We start from the raw sequence: 13,687 nt of genomic DNA on the forward strand, positions 1-13,687 counted from the left end.
CATACCATTCTTTTGCAATAGCTGCTTTATTTCTATTTACGTTTTCACTATGATATATATTAAGTGGATCGTTTTCAATATTTTTATTGTCTAATATCCATATGTCTGTCAGTCAATTTTTGTACAGGAACAATATGATTAAGATGACAAATTTATTTTGCAATAAACCAATAGTTGATGTATAGATATAAAGTGCTTTTAAAATTATGCACACAAAGGTTCTTAGACTAATAACAGAGGCAATGTATAAGAATTGTCGAATGAAATAGAATTTGATGAAATTCACTTTTATTATAAGTCCACTAGGTGGCGTTCATTCATCGTTTTTTTTTTCTTCTTGTTTTACATGACGCTAAAAGTTCATTCGTAGACGACAATATTCATAAAATTGTTATGCATCCTTCGAGTTGCTAACACACAAATGTTATATTTAACCCAGTTATATTTAAACAGCTCATTTTTCAATACATTTTGCTTCGAAGATATATCGCATCTTTATATACCTGGTATATCTGATCTATAACCTTCAAAGAGACCGTTTGAAGAACAAGAATAAATCATTTTGCTTCATAAAACATGTAGGTAGTGTTTTCTTACTTCTGTTTACACAAATATCAAGAAAAAGGTGGAGTATATTAAAAGAAATTTGGGAGAGTCATCCACGTGCATTTATAGTGAAGCAGCAAATTAGCGTTCAAAAAGTTGACATTGTTGGTCAACTACATATTAAATAAAAAGGTAAATATCTTATTGATCAACATGAGAGGAGAGTTTATGTGGTACGCTTAAAAATTTGATCTCTGGAGATGACGTCATCAATTTAGGATCAGTTGTTGTACCACTTGCAGTGTTTAGATTATAAAAAATGTACATAACATTATTTGTTTTATAAAATTTAAAATTAATAAATTAAATTGATTTTTAACAATCATTCATTATTTTTTAATGCAGGTATTTCATCATAATTAAATCAATAAAATGTCGGCATCTTTCGTAAAAAAGCTTTTCCCCATTTTTGTAGACTGGTCAAGGGTCCTCTTTTTGAACAGTGAATCGATTTATTTGAATTAGTAATGTTTGTGAATTTCACATTTTTATAGAAAAATTAACATAGGTGAAAAATGTAGATATATCTATAAGGGTGTAGGATGTTTTAATTGTTATTCTGCGCGCAATATTAGCTGTTGAACTTTTTACCCTCTTAAAAAAAGTACATGTACGAATGCAAGTCTATTTAGATTGGTTTTCGAATTTATCCGAACAACAATATTATAGAAGAGTAATTACCGGGAACCATTACAAGTGACGCTTTTAAACAGCCAATGACAAGAGTTTTATCACGTGACAAAAAGTACGCGAAATCTTTGCCGCCATATTTTGTTAACAAGCGAGCGCACTAAAGTCAGATAAAATGGTAAGGGGTATTTTGGGGAATTTCTAGTTCTATAAATAAACGTCGGACTTCAATATTTTACGATTTTGACATTTCATATAGTCCGATGTTTTATCGAAATTATAAATTTCCCTTTAGAGCGTTCCGCAAAATATCTTGCGGGAGGTTTTACAAGTTCAATGTGGAACTGACTGAAAAGCGATAACAAAATACCAACAACGGACAAAGAAACCTAGTTTACACACCAATTGAACATACTGTCTTACTGAAAATATTGAAGATATGTCCGCACTCTCAAAGTGAAATTTACATCCATACACTTTCACAACACAACACGAAACTGTCAAATCTTCTGTATTATAAAGAATGATTTTAGACGAAAAAAAAGTCTCATGGTCGGCTTTGAAAAAAAATGCGGCCGGTTACTAACGTATTGTCTATCTAGTATGCATATGTTTATTATCGATGGATGTAACCAGCATTTATTGGTTTTAATTTAATTAGAAGTTATTTCAATAAATTATTAGTTCATATCAAAGCAGTTTGAAAGGCTAGTCCACGTGTATTCGGCGGTACCCATGAGTTAAATAATGGCCGCAGATTTTTCACTAGTGCCGTAGGCTAAACGTTTTTTTCGTCTAAGCATGTACAATTGATTCTATACATTTATTCAGTGTTGTATTGTTCATGATATTTCATTAAATTACGCTAGAAGAATCTATGTAATGTGTCGGGGAAGTGATTGGAGGTGCAGTTTTCATTACGGAAAACCAATATATCACGTGTTGAGAGTTTTCCTACATTACACTTCAATAAAATAAGGTCGAAATCTGTGCTATGCAAATAGCTGTCATTCGATTAAACTTGACACAGGGACAGGTTGAACGTCCAAATATTAAAAGGCGCCCTGTGCAAGTTTAATGTTATTGAACTAGGGAATTTCCACCTGGGATCAGTATCACCAGTCAAATACAAGAGTGAAGGAACACTGCCAGTACGCTGTCTTAGGTTAAAAGACGAAAGTGGGTTTGCAAAGGTTGCTCTTTTTTACCGACCTAGCCGAAAAGCCATACCAGGCCACTTCTGTTGTAGAATTGGCAGGTGTGTATAAGAAAACACACAATCGGAAGCCTCAACTTGCAGCTTCAAGGGATACATCACACCAGATATATAGGTTTATTTTGTATGCAGGTGTAGTGCAATAAGCTAAATGCTTCAGGCAAACGCATGGTTCACATTACCCAGATGTAGCTGAAGAAATCTAAACCTATGAATATAACACACCAAAATAAAAAATGCAACTCATTGAGCCATAAGTAAGCATAAATTGTTGTTTTCTTGTGTTTTTTTATTGTTTTTTATGTAACTTTCCTATTCTTATAAAAGCATGCAACTTGCATATGTCATAGATAAAATGTGTTTACAGACTTGCATGTAGAGTCATAGTCCAACTAATTGTACGTGATCCACGTAGTCCAAAATATTAGACATGTACATGCTCATTTTACCTTCAACTTTCATTATTTTATTATTTTACATTTCATTTTCAATCTGTATTGTAACGTCTAAAAGGGCCCTAATCAGTAGAATGTAGCATTTTCTCACACGTAAAATATACGATGTACGCAGGTTTAAACAGTTTAGCCTACCGTTATTTATCATATTCTAGTATTATATCGTTTAAATTTACCTTTAAAACCCCTTATATCCAATATATGTCAATTGTGTACAGTTTTGAATACACATTCCGCCATTTTTTCAAGCATATTCAGCAGGTTATAATATATATAGAATCGACTTAGACGAAAACAATTTTCCATGTGAACTATTTGCCAGGTGATCTAGAGGGAAACTATTTCGTCTAAAATTGATTCTCAAAATAAACTGTGTTTACACAACATTCGGAATAGACCGGCAATGTTGCACACCATAAAACAGATACACGGCGATACATACAGTGGAAAGAAACAACTCGATATTTATACATGAAAAGTAACTTTTATTTTGTAATTATTCACATATGCAGTTGAAAAAAGGATTATTTTCGGTGTAAGTAGTGTTCTTTCACTTCGGATTGGGTTATGTTGTTCATAATTTGAAGATTAAAGGCGACATGAAGTGTGTTCGCTTCTCACTACATGTTATAAATGGCGATCCGATAAGACCTGACATAACCGATAGACGTCAAAATGTTAAAATATGTTATGTCAGGTCTTATTGATAGGACTAGTGATCCACGATATTGTGATATTTTTTGCATAGGTCAATATCTTTCCTCCACGTACAACATAGAAAGTACATTTTATGTGTTGAGCCTTCCGCGCTGTTTTCTGGCCATTATTATGTAAAAAAAATCATACTATTACTACTCCCTAGACGAGTAGTTATATTAGTATGATTTTTTACAGAATTACATGTATGGCTCTAGGACTCAAAAATAAGCCATTAAACATAATCCATTCATGTGCCGGACCCTTTTGACACAGACAAGGTGATTTTTAAATCGCATTCTATTAAAAAACAAAAATATTAGTGAAATTTAAAGATACCTGGAAAGAATATCCATTTCTTCCTTCTATTCAATTAATGTTTATATGAAAAAACGGCTAAACACGAGTTTGTCACAGTTTTAAACAACACACCCTAAGGTTTACACAAATTTTACATGGCTCCGATTCGTGTCACGCGATCGATAACGACCAACCGCACTGTCAGCGTGTACTGAGTGTAATGGCGGACGTGCAAATACAGCGACTTAGCCAAACTGAAACATATAGTGTTTACGCTTTATTAACGTGTTTTACTGTTATGTTTAAACCGTAAAATGATTCAGTTTTATTATGTTTTATGATTTCATCGTGTAAATATATTGCCTGATCGTGTTTTTACCTAAATCTAATTTCAACACAGGAAAGGTTGTTCTTGGATTTGACGTAAAGAGAGGGATTATGACCTATCTCGAAAATATCTCAGAATCACTTTTGACGTCAAATTAATTAGACTAGTAGAGTGAATACTCTGGGAACAAAACTAAGACTCTGCATATACATTTTCCAGCTTAATTTGATGTCGTATAGCGGGTTTATTCTCCTTGCAAAACATTCTGCGGTTTTCCCCTAAAATGAGAATAGTTCATTTCTGCATATTATTCATTTCTTGCGACCTTTGAGAAAATCAAGAATTAACTTTTGTATTTTGAAGTAAATTCTGTGCATAGAAAATAGCTGCCACTTTTACTACGCCATAATGAAAGATTCAAATGCATATCGTTCTCTTCAGTTAGGTCTTGGTAGCATTATTTAGGTCGGGATTTTGGACAGTGAAGCTGGCGCAGCTGATTTATGTTAAGTGTGATTTCCTTTCACTACAGTACATAATCAAAACTCAGAGTTAAAAATAAATACTGTAGGTCTAGTGCCGGTAATTCATTTTGAAAGACATTTTCATAAAATGTAATAATTTTGGTAGAGAAATTTACAATTTATTTACAAATATATACAAATGCATAGTCAGTTAACAGTCCATTCAGTTACAACAGTTAAACACATCTTAATTAGTTTGTTTGACGATGATAGTTATGACGATGAGCTGTATGCTTACTTTAAAACCCTTGTTACCCGGATAATACAAAATGATGTGATAACTCCAACATGCTATAAAATGGCCGATCAACGATTTTGAAAATTTCACATCACAAGTGTAAACGTTGGTGGGTGTGACGTAAAATGCGTCGATCACGTCAGAGACCTAGGTGTAACTATGACCAATACACTCAACTTTGACCATCACATTCAGAAAAAGTGTCAGATAGCTCATGTACAGTTACGAAACCTTAGGGCTATATGGAAACATCTCACACAGAAGTCAACTGAATCATTAGTGCATGGATTGGTTCATTCTCACATTGACTTCTGCAACAGTTTATTTACAGAAATTCCAGCCTACCAAATCAATAAACTACAGCGAGTCCAAAATCATGCCGCTAGAGTAGTCAAGAATGCTTCCTATGAAAAACCAAGTACCGAACTTCTGAAAGAATTACACTGGCTTCCAGTTAAGGCTAGAGTCATGTTCAAAGTTTTAGTAATAGTCTTCCGTGTCATCAATGGTACAGCTCCAGTATATCTGAGGGAAATGTTTGTACCTACTCGACAACGATACAGACTTCGCTCACAAAGTGACACTAACTTTAACATCCCTAGACGGCGAACAAAACTAGCAGACAGATCTATGGCAGTCGTTGGTCCCAAATGGTGGAACGATCTGCCTAGCTATCTGAAAAACATTCAGTCTGAAGCCAGCTTTAGATCAAAACTGAAAACACATTTATTTAGGCAGTTTTATGAACAATGAGTGTAGTCTTGTTAAAATACAAAATATTCAGAAGTGGTGTAAAATAGTATTTATATATGTCCAAATCTTTAAATCTAAGTTCTAGAATCCTGTTCATATTTTGTATGTATATATGTTAAATGTGTGTTATGTAATTGTAAAGCGCAATAGAATATTTTATAATTTTTGCGCTATATAAATGCCATGTATTTGTATTTGTATAACTATACTAACAACCTATATACAGATATTTTTGTGAGCAAGTGTCATGCGCAAACCTCAGATTCCTATCTCAAAGGTCAATGTCACACAGGTGAAAGGTCAAGTTAAAAAATAACTGTCTGGAGCATTTCTTTTTCATGCATGGAGGGATTTTGATGTAACTTGGCACAATTGTTCACCATCATGAGTTGGAGTGTCATGCACAAGAACTAGGTCTAAGGTCAAGGTCAAACTTGGAGGTCAAAAGTCAGATACAAAAATGACTTTGTTTGCAGCATTTCTTTTTGATGCACAGAGGGATTTTGATGTAACTTGGCACAACTGTTCATCATCATAAGACGGAGTGTCATGCGCAAGATCCTAGAATTACTTCCTTTTGTTGTTACTATAAATAGATATTCGTAACGTTTTTATTACAAGAATGACAACTTTGTCCGGAGCATTTCTTCTTCATGCATGGAGGGGTTTTGATGTAACTTGGCACAAATGTTACCACTATGAGGCAGAGTGTCATGCGCAAGAACCAGGTCCCGAGGTTTTAAGGTCAGGGTCACAATTAGAGGTCAAATGTCAGATACAAAAATGACTTTGTTTGGCACAACTGTTCATCATCATAAGACGGAGTGTCATGCGTAAGATCATAGAATTACTTCCTTTTGTTGTTACTATAAATAGCTTATATTCGTAACTTTTTCATTTCTGGTCATAGGGAAAAATCAAGACCACTTTTCTGTAGTACAACATGCATGTTACATCCCATTTTCAGGTGTATTTTAACCTATCTCTGGTGGTGAGAATTTTTGTTTGAACTTAGAATTGTTTTTTTTTTTTTTTTTTTTTTTTTTTTCTTTTTCTTTTTAAGATTTACTACGTCCCTTTGTTGTTACTTTAAATAACTTATATTGTAACTTTTTGCAATCTCTTTATTATTTGGCATAATGTTTGCCTCAATGAGACAAGGAGTGTCATGTGCAGCTGGCGGGCAAGACCTGTTGCCCGTGGCATCTAGTTTTTCCTTCAGCTCACCTGATCCGAATACTTATGTTGAAGTATTGTAATCACCCTGTGTCCATTGTCCATCCATAGGTCAATTCAATTCATTTGAGTTTAAACGAAATCTCTCAAACCACTAAATAGATTTTGATGAAACTTGGCCATGATGTTCCTTGGGTGATCATCCACCCAAGTTGTTCATACGGTTCTGCTTAGTTGCACATAGGGGCTGTCAAAGCTAAAAATTGCTAAAAAAACTTAATTTCTCCTAAACCATTTTGATTTTAAAATAATTTTATTGCAAATTATTGCCCTAGGTTCAAAAGTGTGTGTGTGACATATAGTAAGTTAACATAGAAGGAACCTTACTCTAAACTTACTCAAACACACTTGAAGCCTTGCACACAGGTGAGTGCTTTAGGATCATTGACCCTCTTGTTTGATTTTGATAAGAATACATGAAAAACTAGCTATTATACCTGAAAGTAAATTTGAAATTATGCTTGAAATACCTCAGAATGTGGTTTTGTTTTTCATATTGCCCTGCTTTGTTTGGCACTGTTTTCATTTTATGAATATTTTTATATATTGTTTGTTAAATACTTCAGTTTATCTCATTATCTACATCTTCTAGTCCATTATTTGCTAATAACAGTTCCAGCTTAATATGAACTCACATGTTCATATGCTTGCATAAGGAAATCCCATCCTTTTTTATATTTATTTGGCTTAATCTTTAATATCAGATCTTTCTTTCATCTACATCTGTGTGTTGAAAAGATCATATAGATGTATTTTGTCCAGAATAGCTAATAATACAACACAGAACTAGCTTATTTAAGCTTAATTAAAAAAAATATAACAACTTAATAGAACAGGTAAATGTTTTAGTTTTGAGGTTTGTGTGTCAATATGTTTGACAGTTTTTTTGTCTAAAAAATGTATATATCTGTCTTACATCAATTTTCTCTTCTCTGTTGCCTTTGTGCTATTGTTGAAGGAATGATCTTGGTTAATATAATTGTTAAACAACTGCCCAAACCTCGATATTTAGTTGTAGTTGATTCAAATACTAAAGGTTGTTACTATACTTTTCTTTCATCATTAAAAGTTTGATTTTTAGCTAGTTTATCGTTGGTCGTTTCTTTTAAGTTCCTGCAGGTAGACATTTTAAAATCGCACTGTCTGTCCTTGTAAACTCTTTTGACTGCAACTCCACTTTCCATGAAAGAATTTTGAAATAACTTTGAATTAATGTTCAACACAGTGTGACATGTCATGATCGCAAGACCCACACCTCTAGGTTAATTTTCGAGGTCACTATTAGAATATAATGTGGAAAGTAGATTATTTGAAAGCACCGGGAACAATGCAAACAGTGAACATTGCAAATTCAGTTCGATTGAGACTGTTCAAGACTCAACGTAAAAACAGTCTGTAGGATGTCGTGCCCAAATCTATGCCATGTAAGAAGGGAATTTGCAGTGTTCATATAAACTTCTTAAAATCAAACGTACTGTGTAAAACCAGACCAATTGCTCCATAGTCAATGTCTCTGGTAAATTCAAAGGTTAATGGTTTGTTTCTTGTTTAGTCTATAACTTTCATCCATCCAGGGAATATAAAACGATTTGGCATCGATATATCCTCGTGCGCAAAACCTGGACTTTCACAGAATGTACGCACAAATTATGACTTTAACATGCATGTAGCAATCTTATTTGTATTTGACCTGAAAATTAACTCCAGTGAACTAGTGTCATAACTTTAACCCCAAAATAGTATCTCAAAAAGTTTAAATCTTGTCTGGACTGTAACATAGCCATGCATTGCTTTTATCTAATTTAAATAAATGTTGGCCTCAATGTGCTGCTTTCGCTTACAATTTCCAGACCAACACTTCACTTAGTGTTATTAATCCCCCGCCACAAGTGGTAGGGGTTATAGGAATGGTCCCCGTCCGTCCTTCCGTCCGTAACACATTCGTGTCCGCTCCATATCTGCTATCTTTGAAGGATTTTCAAGAAACTGGGGTCAAATGATCACCTTATCAAGACGATGTGCAAAACCCACGAGTCAGCCTTGTCGTCTCATTTTGTGTCCGTTCTATATCTCCTAAACCCTTGAAGGATTTTCATTAAACTTGGGTCAAATGATCACCTCATCAAGGTGGTGTGCAGAACTTATGAGTCAGCCATGCCGGCTAAAGGTCAAGGTCACAACTGAAGGTCAAATTTTTGAGCGTTCAATTTTGTGTCTGCTCTGTATCTCCTTATTCCCTTGAAGGATTCATATGAAACTTGGGTCAAATGATCACCTCACCAAAGTGATTTGCAGAACTCATGAGTCAGCCATGCCGGCTGAAGGTCAAGTTCAAAACTCAAGGTCAAAGGGTTTAGCCTTCCATTTCGGTCCGCTCTATATCTCCTAAACCCGTTGAAAGAATTTTATAAAACTTGGATCAAATGATCACTTCATTAAAACGATGGGCAGAACTCATGAGTCAGCCATGCCGGCTCAAAATCAAGGTCACAACTTTGGGTCAAAGGTTTGAGCTTTCCAGTTTGTGTCCACTATTTATCTCCTAAACCCCTTGAAGGATTTTCATCAAAATTGGGTCAAATGATCACTTCATCAAGAACTCATGAGTCAGCCATGTCAACTCAAGGTCAAGGTCACAACTCAATGTCAAAGGTTTGAGCTATGTATCTTTTAAACCCCTTGAAGATTTTCATGAAACTTGGGTCAAATGATCACTTCATCAAGACGTTGTGCAGAATTCATGAGTCAGCCATGTCAGTTCAAGGTCAAGGTCACAGTTTAAGGTCAAAGGTTTACCCTTTCACTATCCATAGCAGTTGCAGGGGATTTAGCTGTCTTTTAGACTGCCTTGTTTTTTCTTTGTCACCTGGTTAACTTGACATGTTGCCCAAAAGAGTCCAGTTTGAGTGTAAAAACAATTTCGAAAATAATACCTTTGATTCCTTGTATTACATAAATGCAGCTAGTATTGTCACCTGTAATGGACAGGTAAAAAGTATAAGTCCAATGATTGGAAGTTAAATCGTCCTTGGCATCCCTGTGACTGATCACAGTTTCACATCGTTCAGTCCTCTAAGCATTTATTCTGCTCAGCATTATATTTCATAGACATCTTTCTTATCTCTATGTCTAACACATTCTAAGGATAAAGAAATCGCGGCTTCTTTGATGCCATGCATCAAAAATTCGTCTTGTTACCAATTCTGATAAGAAACTACCTCCGAAAAGGAGTCCTAAATTAAGCTTTTCTTATCATATAATTGAGCCGTGTCATGAGAAAACCAACATAGTGAGTTTGCGACCAGCATGGATCCAGACCAGCCTGCGCATCCGCACAGTCTGGTCAGGATCCATGCTGTTCGCTTTCAAAGCCTATTGCAATTAGAGAATCTGTTAGCGAACAGCATGGATCCTGACCAGACTGCGCGGATGCGCAGGTTGGTCTGGATCCATGCTGGTCGCAAACCCACTATGTTGGTTTTCTCATGGCACGGCTCAATTTATGTTCACCTTATCCACTTTTTTGATGATTTTTTGGTTGAAGTACGGTTTTTCTGTGTTTTGCCTGATATTTTCAATTGTTTTTTTTTTTTTTTGAAAAGATAACCACTGGGTTTTTTTTCGCTCAAATATCATCAATATTTATATAGTTTAAGTTAGTAATTTACAATTTAAAATCATTAACGATATACTTCATATACATATAAACAGGACTTAACGTCTGTGACATTGACCCATATGTCTTCAATTAGTTTTAAATGAAAAAAAATAATTTGTTTGCATAACTTGATACAGTAAAGGTATGCATTAATTTGCATATGCTGTCTGCAATACGAACAGCTTAAGATTGCTCTCATTTTGAATTCTAAGGGCTTGCTCATGCACAGGTCACTGATCATTTATGCCATGTAGCCTGAATTACATTTCATATATTATGAGATACATAGTTCACATCAGTTATACGTAATGACAAAGACATCAGCATTTTCACCTAATCTGAGTTAATGTCGCCTTAGCGACGTATGCACTTTTCCGGGTAGTATAACTCATATCTTGATTATTTTAAACAAACAAGTGGATTCTATACCTATACAAAATGGCAAACAATTAAAGATATATTAATCATATCAGGATAAATTCACCTAAACCATCTTGTGATGGCGTTTAATCCCAAAATAAGACACCTTTTCGTTTATCGACATCTGCAACACACTGTATATATAGGTTGTTCAGAACTCAGTAGTTTAAAACGTAAAAAAGGAATGAAGCGTAAAATCTCTTTACCCTTCCTGAGGTTATAACACTTGTAATTTAAAGGTTATCGGGACATATTTTGTCGTAAATGGTAACGTTTAATTCTTATTGTTGTTACAACCACTTACCTGTACAGTAAACGCCAGCAACATATCTATGTGTACAACTGTTGAGAACGGTGTAGTTACATTCATTTATGTGTGACTCTGACCCATTACACATCAAATTATCTATGAAGATAAGCCCATTTCCATACCAATAACTTCCGTATGACCTGTACCTTTGATAATTAAAACACACCATTAAGACATTAGGTGTTAGATTACGACCCAGACCTCAATAATAATGTGATATTGAAACATTTCTAGGTAGAAGTATAACGTCTCCAATACAATAGAAACAATGAATGTTAGGACATTCTTAATATAAAGGTCATTTTGTGAGAGGGTACAATATGAAAATGTTACTGTAGCCATGTGTATAATCAGTCATTCATTTAATTACAAGTATCTTGTTAACACAAGACAAAGATTTATAAGGAAAACCAACGTTTCAAAAATGCAATCGAAACGACGCAAACTTTGTTGAGTTATACACTAAATCATATAGACATACAAAAAAACAATAAACAGTCAATGGCAAATCACATCTAAAAACAGGTTTTATGATCTCACTCTTTATCACCACTATGCTCTTTTGTTTCTTTCGTGTCAGTACACTACAGTTACTTTTAAGTTAGCTCTGATCGAGATTCTCCATCTTTAATACTTACTTCAATCCAAACATTTTACAAATAACAGTCGCACCATTCGAATCAAAGCCACCGTAGCATATAGTTCCCCATTCTCCCTTAACCATGATATCTATGCGACTTCCAGCACCTCGAATATCGGTGATATTGAGTGGATAACCTAGGAACAAATCAACATGACTACACCATAATACCTAGCTATTTCAGAATTCAATAAAGCATTTGGCTTAGTTGTTTTAGTAGCACGATATAAGTTCACAGAGAAAAAGTGATAAAAAAAGACAAGGACCATTAATGCATTCCCACAGTTAAGCACTATTAACCTTAATTTGCCGGAACCGATTCTGTTTTCTGGACAATAAGAACATTAATGGCTCAATTTTATCCACTTTAAAATCATCAGGTCAGTAGATTGTAAGTTAGGTCGAGGAGTAACTAATTATAGTGTATAAAAGAATTGAATATGAGCTAGAAATGAGGTAACAGCTGTAAATTGATAGTAAAGTAAATTTTGCGTTGGTAGCTATTGAAATTCGACCTCACTCACAATAATCTGATACTCGTTGAACGAAACCATATAGTGATGTTGAAGGATACTTTAAAATGTAAATATAAACTTTAAGATAATACTTGTTTGTTGTAGTGTAATATTGGAATATATTTCACATGTATGTTTCCTTTATTTTTTCAGTTTTTGTATAAATGGATTAACGGAATTACATCCATCGGCTCAATTTCATAAACTTGTATTTTGATCTGACGTCATAATGTCACGACGTCACGAACCCTATGCAAGAAATTGTTTAAAAAAATTTGAAGCTTCCAAATACCTTACCTTTTATTACGATGGAGTGTATACATTTATGTTCGTGTAAGTATTCATATACATATGTACATCTATATCTTCATTGGAACATATTTTGCAAAAATTCTGATTTAATTTTATTCATATTTTTTACAATGAAGTTTAGTATCGAAACAGTGAGAAATCAAATTGATATTTTCACTGCATTTAAACAGTGAAAGTATCAATTTATATTCCACTGACATACTACATTATTACTTCGAAAATGATAAAACAAACGGAGCAAACGCACATTAAATACAGTCCATAAAATAAAGAGGGACGTATTAACGGAAGGGGAAGAAGCATTTTACAGAGAAATTTCGATGGCTAAATACAATACATACCTGTAGCTCTGACCAATTTATAAACCGGGCAAGTCTATTTTATAAGTACAACAACACTGTTGACCCAGTTAAACGAGCTGTACTTACATGATGTGTATATAAAATATTCATAAGATACAATATTTATAAAGCGATGAAGAAAGCATCTGAGAAACTGAAGTAAATTAAGGTCGTAATCAGTGTAAACAGTTTCTTATTGTTGAAAAGTCCAAGGATGGTAAGACTAGCATTAATAACAGATTAATTATTTTTTCAACATGTTGTCTTGCTTTACCAAAAGAAATATAAATTAACTAGAAACCGAATACTTTGTTTTATATATTTATTAAGCTATGTTCTTTTACAAAATAACATCACGAGCCTTTGGGACTAAACTATCAAATACTGATTTTTTTCCAGATTTTTTTTAATAAATATTTTCAATTACCGATAGAAGGTTTTTATGGATTTTTCTGAACATAACAAAAGTACTCCAATTAATATCCAGTCATAATTGTAAAAAGGTGTTA

The 13,687-nt window shown here is 34.0% G+C and overlaps 1 protein-coding gene across 1 annotated transcript in view; it reads right to left on the reverse strand.

The window, feature by feature from the left end:
* Positions 1-13,687, reverse strand: part of LOC123542086 (uncharacterized) — an 81,651-nt gene that overhangs the window by 29,879 nt on the left and 38,085 nt on the right. The window contains exons 13-14 of the mRNA XM_053531275.1: positions 12,009-12,147; positions 11,365-11,516 (exon numbers count right to left, since the gene is read on the reverse strand). Of these exons, the coding sequence (XP_053387250.1) occupies positions 11,365-11,516; positions 12,009-12,147 (291 nt within the window). The remainder of the gene's footprint in view (positions 1-11,364; positions 11,517-12,008; positions 12,148-13,687) is intronic.

The sequence above is a fragment of the Mercenaria mercenaria genome, chromosome 19, assembly GCF_021730395.1.
Source record: "Mercenaria mercenaria strain notata chromosome 19, MADL_Memer_1, whole genome shotgun sequence".
Lineage (NCBI taxonomy): Eukaryota > Metazoa > Mollusca > Bivalvia > Venerida > Veneridae > Mercenaria > Mercenaria mercenaria.